This window comes from Nanorana parkeri, unplaced genomic scaffold, assembly GCF_000935625.1.
Source record: "Nanorana parkeri isolate BGI_ZX_2015 unplaced genomic scaffold, ASM93562v1 scaffold85, whole genome shotgun sequence".
Taxonomy (NCBI): domain Eukaryota; kingdom Metazoa; phylum Chordata; class Amphibia; order Anura; family Dicroglossidae; genus Nanorana; species Nanorana parkeri.
In genome coordinates, this window is record NW_017306353.1 from 404,032 (window position 1) to 421,141 (window position 17,110).

The following is a 17,110-nucleotide window of genomic DNA, read 5'->3' on the forward strand; positions in this document are numbered from 1 at the left end:
CACCAGGCAAAAAGCTAAATACACAAATTAAATCCATAGATGTGAGCTGTTTTACAAGCAAATGATTCTTAATTCTGTCCATCCTGGCAGGGCAGAAAGCTTGATTTCCCCATGCTAAAGTTTAAAGAAGAACTCCAAGCAAAACATTTTATGTCAACCATTACAGTGTGGGGGTAGCTCCACTGCAAGGGTTAAAAAAAAAACAACTGCTTCTTTTGGTCTAGGGAGGAAAATAACAAAGTTATACTCGCCTGATCCTCTGGGCTGGCTGGCTGTGACAGTGCTCCCTCCTGCCAGTCTCCTCTACTACAATGGTATGTCCCTTGGCGTCCTCACGTCCTATACATTTAGCTTGGAGAATTGGGTGTCTCACTTTTTTTGCCTGGAGTTCCTCTCTAAAAAAAAAAGTTTTGGCTTTTGATATATGTTAAGTGCTGGCATTTTTCCTGAAATATGTTCAGGGATTGACTTGGTATCTTCATGGAATGATGCTTGAAGAGCTATACTACTCATCTTCAAATAAATCTTACCCAGCACATTGGGGGAAATTTATCAAAACTGGAGCAAACAGAATCTGTAGCAGTTGCCCAGGGCAACCAATCAGCAACTCTCTTCAATTTGTTTAGTTAAAATTTGAAAATGAAAGAGAGGCTGATTTTGGTTGCAATGCACATGTGCTCCAGTTTTGATAAATTCCGCCCAATGTGTTCGAGATCCTGCTGTTGACAAGTTAAAGGAGAACTATGGGGTCAGTGTTTTTCCCCATAGTTCTCCTTAGGGTGACGGGAGGACACAAACTAGCGTCCTCCCGTTACCCTGAGCTCGGGACGCCGGAGCGGATCCCGACATTGACGTCGAGATCCGCCCAGCTGCGTGAGTGACAGCTGGCTCTGCCTATCTAGAGGCAGAGCCAGCTGTACCCGCCCCGTCCGTTCCGCCAGTCAGCGCTGGCAAATCGGAGAGGGGAATCCAGCCCCTCCCCCTGTCACGGCAGAGAGCCGTGACAGGATCGAGAGGTGAGGGAACCCGGTATGTGTTCTCTCACCTCCCGATCTACTGAGCTGACCTGTGACAGCCTCATTGTCACAGGTCGGCTAGAACTATGAGGTGAGTGGAAATCATTTGCATTTTGCAAGCGAGAATCGCGGCAAAATCCGCTCCAAAAAGGGTCCTGCTGTAGCGACACACGACCCGCGACAGCAGGACCCTTTGCCCCATTGAGATGCATTGAAGAGCGATATCGCGCTGTAAATAGCCGCAATATCGCTGGAATTACCGGGCGATAAATCGCTCAATGTGAACGGGGCTTTAAGTGTATTTTTGGTTTGGATAGAGTGTGGAAGGGTTTGACCACCTTATCAGGTTTTTATAGCGGTCTGTCTCCGCTGCAGTGATTCACTCCGCGCCATTTGTCCTGGTGACCATTGTCATTGACCACAGACACTGATGGAAACTTCAAAATGTTGGTTGTCGCCAGAACAGGAGGTTAAGAGGGAGTCTTCTTTAGGGGACACCTGTTCCGGTGACGGCTATCTCAGCGGGGATGTCCCTAACCTTGAAGAAATGTAATCACACTGGCTATCTGGTCTATTCACAAAAGGGTGAAGAGTTTGGAAAAGGCAGGAGAAGGGAAACATCTAGGACAACATAGCTGATTGGGAAGAAATCTCCAATTCAGATAATTTTCCATTTCAGCTATGTTGTCCTAGATTGTTCACTTCTCCGGCCTTTTCCAAACACGTCACCCTTGTGTGAATAGCCCTTTTAACGGTTTTTTTTACCTTAATGCATCCTCTGCATTAAGGTAAAAAATCCAGTACCTTTGCATGCCCCCCACCTCCAAACACTTACCTTTCGGCCATACCCACCGCCTCTAAGATGGTCTGCACTGCTTTCCTGAAGTTCTGGGTTGTGGAAGAGGCATTCTGAGGGCATTGAGGCCAAGGCAGGGATAGGCTGCTGCAGCTGCCTGTCAAATTGCTGTGAAGAGGGAGGAGGCGGGAGCAGGGGCGTTGCTTGTCATGCCTGGTATGTGTTTCAGTGGACGCACACATCTCGGTTCAGTTCCTGGCTGGGAACACGCATGTATGGGTGCCTCTTTTGCAACCTGCTAGGAAAAGAAGACGACCTTAAATAGCAGAGGAGGGGGCCGTGGTATGGAACTTGGGTAAAAAATAAAAGAAATGGAGCGATTTAAAACCAAATAAACCCCATTAAGTAAGGGTACATCTACAGTGCTGAACAACAAGGGTTTAATATCACTTTGACCCTTCCATCCTATATCTAAAACCAAACATTTCAGCTTTAGATATACTTTCAATATTAATCCTTGATACAAAAAATAATAACATCATTCACTACATTTTAGTTTTATTTACTCCTGATTATTGCCTTGATCAACTTTGTGGCAACAACATTGTTTACCTTAGATTTCCCTTATATCCAGACAGTGTTGTCTTCTGTTTCATTGATGTGAACTTTGTTTCCTCAAATAAAACTGTTTTGCGGGTAAAATGCGTGAGCTCTTTGATAATGAAGAGGCATTTTTAGAGGAGTATCTGCTTACTATGCGATATTTTCTAAATGATTGCACTAAATCCCACCATTCTCTTCATATTCAGATTTCCCTGAAGAGAGCCGTGACAGGATCGAGAGGTGAGGGAACCCGGTATGTGTTCTCTCACCTCCCGATCTACTGAGCTGACCTGTGACAGCCTCATTGTCACAGGTCGGCTAGAACTATGAGGTGAGTGGAAATCATTTGCATTTTGCAAGCGAGAATCGCGGCAAAATCCGCTCCAAAAAGGGTCCTGCTGTAGCGACACACGACCCGCGACAGCAGGACCCTTTGCCCCATTGAGATGCATTGAAGAGCGATATCGCGCTGTAAATAGCCGCAATATCGCTGGAATTACCGGGCGATAAATCGCTCAATGTGAACGGGGCTTTAAGTGTATTTTTGGTTTGGATAGAGTGTGGAAGGGTTTGACCACCTTATCAGGTTTTTATAGCGGTCTGTCTCCGCTGCAGTGATTCACTCCGCGCCATTTGTCCTGGTGACCATTGTCATTGACCACAGACACTGATGGAAACTTCAAAATGTTGGTTGTCGCCAGAACAGGAGGTTAAGAGGGAGTCTTCTTTAGGGGACACCTGTTCCGGTGACGGCTATCTCAGCGGGGATGTCCCTAACCTTGAAGAAATGTAATCACACTGGCTATCTGGTCTATTCACAAAAGGGTGAAGAGTTTGGAAAAGGCAGGAGAAGGGAAACATCTAGGACAACATAGCTGATTGGGAAGAAATCTCCAATTCAGATAATTTTCCATTTCAGCTATGTTGTCCTAGATTGTTCACTTCTCCGGCCTTTTCCAAACACGTCACCCTTGTGTGAATAGCCCTTTTAACGGTTTTTTTTACCTTAATGCATCCTCTGCATTAAGGTAAAAAATCCAGTACCTTTGCATGCCCCCCACCTCCAAACACTTACCTTTCGGCCATACCCACCGCCTCTAAGATGGTCTGCACTGCTTTCCTGAAGTTCTGGGTTGTGGAAGAGGCATTCTGAGGGCATTGAGGCCAAGGCAGGGATAGGCTGCTGCAGCTGCCTGTCAAATTGCTGTGAAGAGGGAGGAGGCGGGAGCAGGGGCGTTGCTTGTCATGCCTGGTATGTGTTTCAGTGGACGCACACATCTCGGTTCAGTTCCTGGCTGGGAACACGCATGTATGGGTGCCTCTTTTGCAACCTGCTAGGAAAAGAAGACGACCTTAAATAGCAGAGGAGGGGGCCGTGGTATGGAACTTGGGTAAAAAATAAAAGAAATGGAGCGATTTAAAACCAAATAAACCCCATTAAGTAAGGGTACATCTACAGTGCTGAACAACAAGGGTTTAATATCACTTTGACCCTTCCATCCTATATCTAAAACCAAACATTTCAGCTTTAGATATACTTTCAATATTAATCCTTGATACAAAAAATAATAACATCATTCACTACATTTTAGTTTTATTTACTCCTGATTATTGCCTTGATCAACTTTGTGGCAACAACATTGTTTACCTTAGATTTCCCTTATATCCAGACAGTGTTGTCTTCTGTTTCATTGATGTGAACTTTGTTTCCTCAAATAAAACTGTTTTGCGGGTAAAATGCGTGAGCTCTTTGATAATGAAGAGGCATTTTTAGAGGAGTATCTGCTTACTATGCGATATTTTCTAAATGATTGCACTAAATCCCACCATTCTCTTCATATTCAGATTTCCCTGGCTAAGTCCTGCGGGCACAAGAATCAGCTGGGACAGGAGTACAGGGCGGCTTCTGAACTTGTCTCACACGTCTTCCAGTCCTCTGTCCCCATTAGCAAGGCCAGCATTTTCACCAAGCAGAAGGGGATGAATGACACTATGCGGTAAATGCTGAAACCTCTACTACAGCCTCGTGTAACTCTTTATGTTCTCATTACAGGGTGCTTTCTTTTTAACACTTTGTAGATTGTCAGTGGAAGTCATTGCACGTGGACAGATTTGTCTTGGTGTTTGGCTTCGGTAATTTTGCAGGAGATGAGGAGATGTGACATCTCTCCTCCTCCAATCACAGAATGCCTTGTATTCTTTGAAAAGAAGGTATTCTGTGAATGGGCAAAAGTGATGCGAGCGATGCGACCAGAGCACCTCACTGCTCCATGTGCTTTTCTCACTCATACCTCAGCGGAAGAGCAGTGGTATGTGTAGGAGCAGGCATGCTGCGAGGGAAGAATTTTCTATTTTACAGTCGCCCTACACACATAATGTGCACATAAAGCCCTCTAGCTGTGCTTTAACCACAAATCCCATCATGCATCAGCGTCTATGAATCATGCTTGTGGCCTTCAAGAGTCTTGCAATGCCTCATGGGACTTGTAGTTCCACAACAGCTGGAGGGTATGAGCTGCTAATGATAATTTACACACCCAGTGTGGTGTGTAAATTATAGTTTGGCTGTAAAGCAACTCTATATTGTGTCATGTTCCCCATGCAAAAATAATAATTAAAGGTAAATTCCAGCTTTTGCAAAAAAAATTGTAAATAAAATTATTTATATATATATATCTCATCTCACACACTCCCTGTGTATGTATAGTTTTTTCTTTAACTTCTGCTAATATATTAAAACTTGAGTCATCAGGTATCTCCTGTGCTCTCTGTATAGTGAGTTATATCACAGAAACACATTTCTGGCATCCTTTCAGAAGTATGCACTACCTGGACTTGCTCACAATTGGATGAGCAAAGAGAACACATTCCCCTGTCCACATTTCCCCTTGTAACTGCCGCCACACACTTCACAGAAGGGATGTGCTGTATTGAAATAAAAATGTCAGGGCTGTTGGCCTTTATTTAACCAGATATTAGTTGGGTTTTATTTTCATTGAAGATGTGGTTGTTCATATATTTGTTTTATTGACTGCATGCTCTATCTCCTCCAGGTATATCCTTATAGACTGGCTGGTAGAAGTGGCAACCATGAAAGATTTCTCTAGCCTATGCCTACATATGACTGTAGGGTTGGTAGATCGGTACTTGAAGCTACGTAGTGTACCCCGAGCGCGGCTTCAGCTAGTGGGCATCGCCTGTATGGTGATCTGCACACGGTGAGTGTTTGTCTGCCTTGTCAATTAGAGAGCAGATGCTAATACCATTGTAAACTAACTTATCTGAAACAATATAAACAATATTCTCATTCTGTTCACAGGTTTATTAGTAAAGAGATCCTGACCATCCGAGAAGCTGTTTGGCTGACGGATAACACTTATAAATATGAGGACCTGGTAAGGATGATGGGAGAGATCATCTCTGCACTGGAGGGAAGAATTAGGGTAGGTGTAATCTCTCTTTTTCTTTCATTCGTTCGTTATATGAATAGCTTTCAACCCCACCCAACACTTTTTTCCCTACCACCCAATTTGTCCAACTGAGCCAAAAGAGAAAGCTGTGTGTATGCTCAAAGTTGACTTCCACAAGGCTAAAAACCCCAAATGATAATGCTCAGACTTGGCAACTGGCCACTCAAACACCCAGCACTGCATCAATGGGATGAAGGAGAGAGTGACATGTCTTCCTAGAATTATCAGGTACTTTGCTGTCTGTGGTGGGTGATTGAGCCACTAAAGAAGTGTGGGGAAGGTTATTATCAGCAGCAGAAGTAATGTCACCAGCACACCAAGGTCCACTTTATTGGTCCGTCTTTTATTGACGCTTAGGTAAACATGGTGTCCTGAGCAATCGCAATGTTTTGGAACCACATGCAGTCCCTTCATTAGCCAAAACACTGTGACCCAATGTCCATGTCACATTGTTTTGCCTTTATGAAAAGGACCACATGTGGCTTCAAAATGTTTAGATTGCTTGCAACACCATGTATATCTGACCATCAATAAAAGACGCATCGATAAAGTGGACCTCGGTGTGCTGATGACCTTATTACTTCTTCTAGTTCCACGGCACCATCCGTTGGTCATTTCAGCACCTGCTTGAGCTATATCCTGCAATATGTTGGTTTGGGGTGCAATGGGACATCTCTATTATCAGCAGCAGGGCATGGCAGACCAGAGCATCCAGGTCAGCTCCTAGCAACCAGTGATGTCAAAGGTTGCCAGAAGCTGAGCGGGACATCGGCCAGAGTGTTTTAGCCCTTACACATCTTCCTGCCCAGCTATTAGCAACCTAGGATGCGCTGGCCAGAAAGGGGAGGCAGGCACACTGCAAACAATGTGCAGCAGAGCGCCCCCCACATGACCCAAAGGAACAGCTTCGGGCTGCCTTATTATACTGATGGCACTGACCTCCAAATACAACACAGAAAAGTAGTCTTTTTATCTTGAAACAGGGCTTGAACATTGCAGATTTCACCAGCAGCATGGTAAAACCTTGTATAGTGAACTCCCAGTTATCCGGCATCCATGTGGATTGATAGATTCCGGATACATGTAGTTTCTGGTTGCTTGAGAGTTGCTAATAAAAATAGGTTTAATTCCATACCCCATACTATACCATATTATAACATAAACGTTGCATTAACTTCATATTAATATTGAAATGCAGTAATCAAAAGCAAATTAAGACAAATAGACACACGATTATTTCCAGGGTAATGCATGCTGTAGATGAGCAAAACAGTGAGTAAAGGGGGGGGGGGGTTCTTTCAGGTTAGGTGAGAGTTCTGGTTAGTTGAATACCGGATAACTGCGAGTTTACTGTATTACAATAAAGCCTTTAAATGTAAAAATACGCCTATATGGTTGTTTGTATTTTTGAGCTCTGTCTTGGTCATTTGCTCCCCTACCACCTCAGTCATAACTTAGATATTTTCATCAGAAGTATAACTGAGGTGGTAATCCTTTTATCTAAAGTATGACTGTGGTGAGATATTCTGACTGCAGCCACGTTTTGTCAGTTCTTATAGAAGGTTTTAGTATTTCAATGTAGTTGTCCTGGTGAAGGGTGATTTCTGATTGGCCAGTAGGGCTTTCCATTGCTTACTATTAGTTCTTATGATTGCTTTATGTGCAATATGGTAAATAAAAAGTTATGGCTTCAAATTGCTTTACTGCTGACCACTGTCTGTATTGCTCATTCTAACCCTTGTCCATTTTTATTACACACTGAATCACAACAATGTTTTTATGTACAGAGGATAGAGCGCTGGGATTACCAGTATCAGTCTGGAGTGTCTTTGCCCTGCGCTATGCAGATAAGGAGGCTTTTATATGTAAAGAGTGGCAGATAACTTCTGTTTTTGCAGAAACAAAGCAATTGGCGATAACATACAGTCCCTGGCGTGGTCATTGTTCAAAGAGATTACAACATCAATTCATGAAGCTAATTTTTTTTCTTTTTAAAAATTAACTCCATGCTGATCTAAATAACACAGAAGAATTCAGTGATGTCTTCATTTAAAATGATTAAATGCAACTAGTTTAAAGAAGGACTCCAGGCAGACATTTGATTAACCCTTGCAGTGGGGCCACTCCTGCACTGCAAGGGTTAAAGGAGATCTATGAGGTGAGTGATTTCCACTCACCCTCATAGTTCGAGCCGACCTGTGACGAAGAAGCTGTCACATGTCGGCTCTATAGATCGGGGAAGTAAGAAGAAACATGCCGCCGATCCGCTCACTTCCCGATCATCTCCCTGCAGAGAGCGGTAACTGTCAGTCACCACTCCCCTCAGGGATTCCCCTCTCCAATCCTCCAGCGCTGACTGGAGGAACGAACAGGAGAGGGGGCGGGCACAGCTGGCTCTGCCTCTAGATAGGCAGGGCCACCTGTCACTCACACAGCTGGGTGGATCTCGGCAGTAATGTTGGGATCAGCCCCGGCTGAGGCGCTCGCATTGCCCGCGATATTCTGAGCTTTGGGTCACAGGAGGAGGTTAGTATATGTCAGTGGTGGCGAACCTTGGCACCCCAGCTGTTTTGGAACTACAAGTCCCATGAGGCATTGCAAGACTCTGACAGCCACAGACATAACTCCCAGAGGCAGATGCATGTTGTGATTTGTAGTTTTGGAACAGCTGGAGTGCCGAGGTTCGCCACCAGTGGTATATGTCCTCCCTTGACCCTACAGAGACCTATAAGGGAAAAAAACACTTACCCCATAGTTCTCCTTTTTAACTGCTTGTTTTTTGCCAAGGAGTTATACTCGCCTGATCCTGGGTGTCGACTGGCTCTTAGACTAGAGCGTCTCTCCCCCTCTGCTTCAGCAGTCTAGGAATCTTCGAGTCATCACATCCAATACAATGTATAGGATGTGAGTGATGACGCCAAGGTAAACACCATTGCTGCAGCGGAGGAGGAGGGAGGCTGGAGAGAGCAAGCCGGCTCGGAGGATCAGGTGAGTATAATTTTTTTTTTTTGGACCCTAGGCAAAAAAGGAGAAGAGAGTGGATAGACTATTGTAAGCCGCTGTGCAATCACAGGCAAGGGAGGGAGTTGACCACCTGTACTGTACTGTTTAACTGCAGTAGGGAAAAGCCAGAACCGGCTCTTTTGTCTGATATGGCTGTGTATATCTCCGTAATGAATGCACAGAAAAAAATGTTTTTACAGGTAAACCGGCAATCATTTATGCATTTCAGCGATGTATTTAGCTCTTTGCCTGGAGTTCAGCTTTAAACCAACCCGGTCATTGAAAATAAAATTGGCAAATAGCTCTGAGTTATTTCTTGCTGCCCGTGCCCCCATTCGCACTAGCTGTATGCATTAATGTGCGCAAAATCATTTTGCACTTGCAGTGCCATCATTTATGGCACCCCAAACGCGGTAAGCAAGACGTGGAGTTTGCAGCTCAAAATGCAGAGTTTGTGGCTAGTAGGGCATACCTGTGAAATGAATGGGCTGCCATATGCTGATGTGCGACAGACATGCCATGCGTTCACGCATGCAACTTGTGTGAATAGAGGTTTAGCAGGAATCCTCCACTGAAGTTCTCTGAGAAACTGATACCTCCTAAGAGTATCATTCTCCTGGTGCCCCACAGTGGTTCCTCCTCACTACAGGATATACTAATGATGTGGTGGTCGGTGGGAGGAACCACTGGGTGCTGTTGAGAACCAGTAGATTGACACTCCTGGAAGTGTTGGTTTCCCAGTTGCCTCCAGGGAAGGATTTATACTGAACAGGGATGCACAGGCAGCAAGAAAGGGGCTATTCCCTCTCTCTCCTTTTTTCAGGTAGACCTGTTTTCAATTGTTACAAATTCAAAAACAAACTAATAATAATAAGCACTTTTTTTATTTTAAGGTACCTACTGTGATCGACTACAAGGATGTTCTGTTTCATATTGTATCGGTGGACAGGAGCACGGTACATCTCTGCAGCTACATCTCTGAGCTCTCCCTGCTGTACACAGAGCTCTCTGTTTATTCTGCAGCTCAGATCGCTGCCGGGGCGCTGCTGCTAGCCAGGATCCTGCACAAACAAGGTGGGTCCACACTATCACTGGATCTCTGTCTTCATGCTGCTAACATTCTACAGCTTGTCGTGGAGAATAACCAAATAGTGCATTTGATTATGACTGCAATTTTGTAAGAATTTGTATGCATGTATTAGGGATGCACCGATACCAGTTTTTCGGTATCAAGTACGAGTATATATATTTCGGTACTAGCCAATACCGAGTACCGATACCAGTACTTTGCCAGCATGGCGCCAGCTTGGCGCCAGCTTTCCGGGCAATCAGGAAGCTGGGCGGCATGTCATTGCCCGACTTCTTGATTGATTCTTCCCAGCCAATCAGCATGGAGCCGGCCTCCTGGCCAATCAGGAAGGCGGGTCATTACCCACCGCCCGGCTTCCTGATTGGCCTGGAGGCCAGCTCCATGTTCCCTCGCGGCATTCCCGGTCAGAAGAAATCTCCCTCTGACTGGAAGTTCGGGTATTTGGGAAGGTATTGGAGCATTTGGGCGAGTAAGAGTACTCACCCAAATACACGGTAAAGGCATCGGTGCATCCCGTGTGTGTGTGTGTGCAATATATATATATCTATAGATATATATATGTGTGTGTGTGTGTGTGTGTGTATAGATAAATAGATATCTATTTATCTATCTATCTGTCTCTAATCCCAGTATGTTTATCTAAGTTACATGGAGATAATTAAGAGAACTAAAGCCAAACCTTTTTTTTGGTCAGTAATTATTTAGCGGGCTACTGGCCTCTATTTGCTGACCGTGTAGAATTGCGTTGCAGCCGGAAAAGATCCGGACAATACTGTTCCACCTCGCTGCCTGATTGACAGCTGGCTCTGCCTCTCTAGAGCCAAAGCCACATGTGCCCGCCCCCTCCCCTGTCTGTCCCTCTAATGAGAGCTGGAGAAACAGAGAGGGGAGGGGGAATCCCTGCATGGAGAAGAACGTGAGCTGAGTGATCAGCAGTTGGTGATCGCTTAGCATATAGACCCAACGGAAGACAGCTGCAGTGCAACAAGCCGGCTCTTAAGTAATGGGATGAGTACATTTTACTCTCCCAATACTTGCCCTTTAAAGGAGAACTATGAGGTGAGTGAATTTCACTCACCTCATAGTTCTAGCCGACCTGTGACAATGAGACTGTCACAGGTCGGCTCAGTAGATCGGGAGGTGAGCGAACACATACCGGGTTCGCTCGCCTCTCGATCCTGTCACGGCTCTCTGCCGTGACAGGGGGAGGGGCTGGATTCCCCGCTCCGATCTGCCAGCGCTGACTGGCGGAACGGACGGGGGAGGGGGCGGGTACAGCTGGCTCTGCCTCTAGATAGGCAGAGCTAGCTGTCACTCACGCAGCTGGGCGGATCCCGTCATCTACGTCAGGATCCGCTCCGGCGTCTCAGTATACCGCGAGCTGTAGCTCGCGGTATACTGAGCTTAGGGTAATGGGAGGACGCTAGTTTGTGTCCTCCCGTTACCTTAAGGAGAACTATGGGGAAAAACACTGACCCCATAGTTCTCCTTTAAAATAATATTTTACAAGAGTGCACTTGGGATAAACTGTACCAGCACAGCCGCATTTAAACAGGCTCCAATGGCACACCTAAATGATAAATCTTTTGTAATTGTTTTAGTAAAACTAATGGTTGAAAACAGCTGTCTGCTTGGCATATGCAGAACTACATTTCATATGTACAGAGCACCATGCAAGAGAAAGAAGATCTAAAATGTGTTTGGGGCATGTTTTTTTAGCTTTTGCTAATGGTGTTTTTTTTCCCCCTTCTGTCTCTCCTGCAGCACTTCCATGGCCTGCCCAGCTGGTGGAAAGTACAGGCTTCACTCTGGAACATCTCACCCCTTGTGTTCTTCTGTTGCACAAAAAATGGTGAGTGTACCTTACCAACTAAGCTAGGATAGCGAAGGCATGAGTCACGTATTGGCCGTCTTCCAATGTGAACAAATCTGTCTAGTGACTAATCTCTGGCTTGCTAGAGTAGTCTGTAGATTGGTGATATCAGAGGCTGATAGTAATATGGATTGTTTGTCATTTCTTGTAGCTTCCACGATGACGCACCTAAAGACTACAGGCAAGTGTCCCTCACTGCAGTGAAACAGAGGTTTCAGAATGACCTCTATGGCCATATCAGCAATGAAAAGGTGAGACCAAGAATGAAAAAGGAATTGCATATCTTATGATCGAAAGCCTTTCAAGGACAGTTTTTGTTTGTTGTTTTTTTAGCAACCAATCAGTCAAAGAAGCCTCTTGCCCAGGGGTGGTCAACTCTGGCCCTCCAGCTGCTGTGGAACTACAAGTCCCATGAGGCATTGCAAGACTGACAGTTATAGGCATGACTCCCAGAGGCCGAGGCATGTTGGGATTTGCAGTTAAAGCACAGCTGGAGGGCCGGAGTTGCCCACACTCTAGCCTATAAGCTCTGTAGTGGTGATTGATTAGGATTGTCTTGCAGGTTGCTTTTTTGGGCAGCAAATAAAGTAACGGTCTGTTTGCTGTTTTCAGCAGGTGATGGACTACAGCCATTTGTGTGCTCTACTCGGGATTCCCCTTCAGGATTCGGAAAGCTCCACAATAACACCCGACTTCCCCGATGTCCATCCCTTTCTGTGTTCTCCTGCTGGGAACAAGACAAAAAGGTAAAGACTGATTCTCAATGCACACTGAAGGGAGCCTTATTTATCACGATGATGGTTTAACGCCGCCTAGATACACTTCCTGGCCAAAAAAAAAAAAGTCACCACCTGGATTTAGCAAGCAAAAAGGTCAGAGCCTTCCATTGGATAATAGATCTAGGTTCAGCAATGTTATGTCCCCAAAAAATGAGGTCAGCTGCCTACCTGAATATATTGAATGACCAGGTTTTTCCATCACATTTTTTTTCTTCCCTGATGGCACATTGGACATATTCCAAGATGACAATTCCAGGACTCAGCGGGCTCAAATTGTGAAAGAGTGGTTCAGGGAGCATGAGACTTCATTTTCACACCACAGACCAGACCTTCACCCCATTGAGGATATTTGGGATGTTCTGGAGAAGACTTTACGCAGAGGTCCGACTCTCCCATCATCACTACAAGATCTTGGTGAAAAAGTAATGCAGCTCTGCACAGAAATAAATGTTGTGACATTGCATAAGCTTATCGAAACAATGCCATAGGGAATGCATGCCGTAATCAAAGCTAAAGGCGGTCCAACGAAATATTAGAGTGTGACTTTTTTTTTTGGGCCAGGCAGTGTATGTTTCGAATAATTGCTAACTAGACTTTTCTTTTCATAGACGCAGAGAGGACAGCCTGCAGGAAGACCGGGATAGCTTTGTCACCACTCCCACTGCGGAACTATCCAATCAGGAAGAAGCGCTACTTGGAGACTTTTTAGACTGGAGTCTTGATACTTCTTGTTCCGGCTACGAAGGTGATCGAGAAAGCGAGGGTGAAAGGGAAGGAGATGGTAAGCTCCTTTTTATTTGTTCTGCAGTGTTTGTGTGACCAGTGTCGTAATGGCTCCCTTATTTGATATTATCATGTGGATATCTGATAAGGCATTACCCCAAGTATATTCAGTTATTAGTCTTATTAGAGGTATTTATGCAGCACTTTACATAGTTGCACACTCGCATCAGTCCCTGCCCTCAAGGAGCTTACGATCTAAGGTCCCTATCTCACATGCATACATAGAGGGCCAACTTAGAGAGGAGCCAATTAACCTACCAGCATGTCTTTGTAGTGTGGGAGAAAACCGGAGTACCCGGAGGAAACCCACGCAAGCACAGGGAGAACATGCAAACTCCTTGCAGATGGTACACTGGCCGGGATACGAACCGGGGACCCCAGTGCTGCAAGGCAGAAGTGCTAACCACTACGCCACTGTTGCGTACTTCATCTCTTTGGTGTGTTGGAGTAATAAATGCACTACTGAAAATGGCCTTAGACACTCCTATTGTAACATGCTTCTCTCAAAACTTTCCTATCAATTGCTCCAAGGGACAGAGACACCTGGGGCATGAGCCCTGTCTATAGGGCAATGTAGATAAAATGTCCTTCCTCTACAACAAACAATTTAAAATTGCACCACAGGTAGGGGAGCAAGCGCAAGGCTCAGGTGTTAAATCAGGGGTGGACAACGCCAGCCCTCCAGCTGTTGTAAAACTACAAGTTCAATGAGGCATTGCAAGACTGACAGTTACAGACAAGACTCCCAGAGGCGTGTTGGGATTTGTAGTGAAAGCACAGCTGGAGGGCCGGAGTTGGCCATCTCTGTGTTAAAGGGACTATAAGAAGTAATACCCCTGTATCTGTAAAAAAAATAAGTCGAGGCAACTGGACTTGCTGTATGTTTCTTGAAGACGCACCGAATATACCATGACCTGGATGAATGAGAACCTTCACAGACATAATACCAGTGTTATTAAGCTCTAATTGAAGCAGCCATTTCTTGGCTCATGGGTCACATAACCGTTTCAGAACAGTGCCTCTGTAAATATGATCCAGCATCCTTGTCCCAGAGCCGGTATATGGCTGCTTCCATCACTGCCTAATCACACAAGTGTTTTTTCTTTCTAACATATTCTAATTAAAGCAAACACTGGCGGAAAGGTGTTATTAGTAGTGAAGAGGGCTCATGGAGGAAAGAGGTAGCTTAGAGCAGAAAGGCCTTGGAGAGGGAGCTGTACAGTATTGTCAGTGCTTGCATCCCCAAGTGGTGTGACATATTGGGGGCAACTACAGGGACTCTGCATCTGTTCTGGCATCTGTTTTGCTTCCAAAGTGTATCTGACATTTAAAAAGAAGACATAAATAATATCAAAAGAAAAAAGGGTACTAGGGTAAAACGGCACACTAGTGCCTGTCTATATAGTAAAGCTGTGGTGGTCCGCTCTGGTGTCAAGGCCCCTTCACACATTTCCGTTCTGGTGCATTGTGTTAATGCGCATATTATGTCGCATGTTGACGTGCGTTGTATGAAGGCAGCCTATTTATGGGTTAAATTGAAAAAAAAAAAACACACCTACTCCTTTTTGCAAGGGCGTGCTCGACGCACAGCGTGCATTGAGGTGCCCTGCAATGCAGATGTGTTGGGTTGTGTGGGGGTGCCATTAAAATTGAATGTGAATATGGCTAGCATAATAACGGCACTTGGGTTTTAGTTCTCTTTCAGCTGTAATGATATTTTTCACAGGTTACTGACTGGGAGTAGGCAAAGCATATATATTTTTCCTGGACCCTTCATGGCAGCATACATATGGTTGGTGCTCAACCCTCATCTAAGCAACATGGCTGGAAACGACTCCTTAAATGTTCATTCCTTAGTTAGTTATTTACAATGTGTATGCTGCCAGAAAGACACCAGGTGCCTTTACATGGCATTATCCAGACCATACCTCGCCCTTAATCTAAGGCAAGGCTAGACAAATCCCAGGAGTCAGGTAGCCAATGCTCACTAAAAATAACAGCACGTGCCAAACTTTTAAGGTCTTTTCTAGTTGCCAATGGAGCAGAGCTGGCTCATAAAAAAAATAAACTTGCTGGCTACTTAAGTGGACAGATTGGCTTCTCAATTTCATATTACCTTGCCCCTTCTGATCTAAACATATACTGCCATGTAGAGGCACCAGGAAAGGAACATTGCAGAGGATAAGTATTACAATATTGTATTTTAATAATTAATGATGGAAAAATGTTTACTAAATATGCCAAATGGGGTTTTACTAATTCAGTTTTGTTCTCTGTTCTTTTAGTCACTTGTCCCAGCGGCATTGTAGACATGTCCCTGATGCCCCCAGAACAGCATCATTGCCAAGACTCCAGTGATGAGGACACAGCAAAACTTCCACTGCTACCTGCAAAACCAGACCTCTCGCTTCACCCCTTGGTAATGGGCACAGACAACAGTTCCGGCTACTCGTCAGTTAGCAGTCCCACTACTTCTCCTACTGGCCTTCCCTTCACCCCAACCCCAGGACTGACCCACAACAAGCTGACCCCTATCCCTTTCCCCCAAACCAGTCCAACTCATTTCAAGGCTGCCCGAAAGCAAGTGAAGAGGAAAAACCAAGCACAGCACAGTGATGAAAATATTGCCGATCCCTTGTAAAGAACTCCCATCTTCCCTAATGTACAGAGAAAGTTATATGTGTATATATATATATTTTTGTCATTTAAAAGAAACTTGGTTGTCGGTCTGATTTGTACAGTCTGGTCAGGGTATTGCAGAGTAATGAACAATAGCTTGGCAGTCTTATATAATGAGCTGGGGTACAAGGTGGAAATGCAGTAATTCAGAAGGGTCTGTAGTTTCTCTTTATATTTAAAGTGGATCTCCAGCTTCATGTTTTCCCTTAATGGATCAGTTAGGGATGCCCTGTAAGTGCTTTGTTGTGAGTGATTCACCTTTTAATGTCTTTTTGCTGTTTATAGTCAGCTGCAGAAGTTGCATTTCCTGTCCGAGCGACGTCTAGCGCCATCATCGGCCCTGTTGTCTTTGGTACACGTCCATATGTATTTGACCTCTCTGTGTTACATTCACAAATGTTAAATACCTTAGTAATGCCCACTGCTTGTGACAGATATATGTATTGTAGCAGTGTATGGAAAGTGATCATTATGGGCTATGACTGCTGCTAATATAGCTGAGTTTCACCCGTTCACTGCCAAGGATATGCGTCGCTGGCAGCAGGCACCTGTAAGTCCTGTAGATTCTCGACAGCTATTCTGTTTACCTGTTTAAAGCCAACTGTCTGCTTTACACTTGAAGGGATTCTGGCAACTAAAAAGCCACCAGATCACTTCCAGGAGCTGGTATACCGTGCCCTCCCCACCTTGCTTCCCGACTCTGCTGCCCCTCTTGTTCACTGACCTCCTCCCTGCTGAATGAAACTGGACGAGACGCTGTTTGCATTACGTCCGGTTTGTGAGCTGTCATTCCCCGGCCATTGAAGCCTAGGAGGAAGCATGATCAATCTGGTGCGTTTACGTACAAAAATATTGATTGCACCACACGTTCGGTATTGCCATGTGTGCCAGAGTGAGAGCAATAATTCTAGGGCCAACATTCACAGGTAACTCTAAACTGATGACCTGTACGGGCTTTTAAAGCGATGCCAAAGGACCATTTTAGGAACCAAATTTTGTCACGTGCGCACGCAATTGT

General features: G+C 45.0%; 1 protein-coding gene across 1 annotated transcript in view; it reads left to right on the forward strand.

Annotated features, from left to right (window-relative positions):
- CCNF (cyclin F) overlaps window positions 1-16,054 on the forward strand; it is a 31,341-nt gene extending 15,287 nt beyond the window's left edge. The window contains exons 9-17 of the mRNA XM_018552349.1: window positions 4,261-4,412; window positions 5,469-5,633; window positions 5,735-5,858; window positions 9,782-9,962; window positions 11,743-11,830; window positions 12,003-12,102; window positions 12,464-12,597; window positions 13,239-13,411; window positions 15,699-16,054. Of these exons, the coding sequence (XP_018407851.1) occupies window positions 4,261-4,412; window positions 5,469-5,633; window positions 5,735-5,858; window positions 9,782-9,962; window positions 11,743-11,830; window positions 12,003-12,102; window positions 12,464-12,597; window positions 13,239-13,411; window positions 15,699-16,054 (1,473 nt within the window). The remainder of the gene's footprint in view (window positions 1-4,260; window positions 4,413-5,468; window positions 5,634-5,734; window positions 5,859-9,781; window positions 9,963-11,742; window positions 11,831-12,002; window positions 12,103-12,463; window positions 12,598-13,238; window positions 13,412-15,698) is intronic.
- Window positions 16,055-17,110: the final 1,056 nt, after the last annotated feature.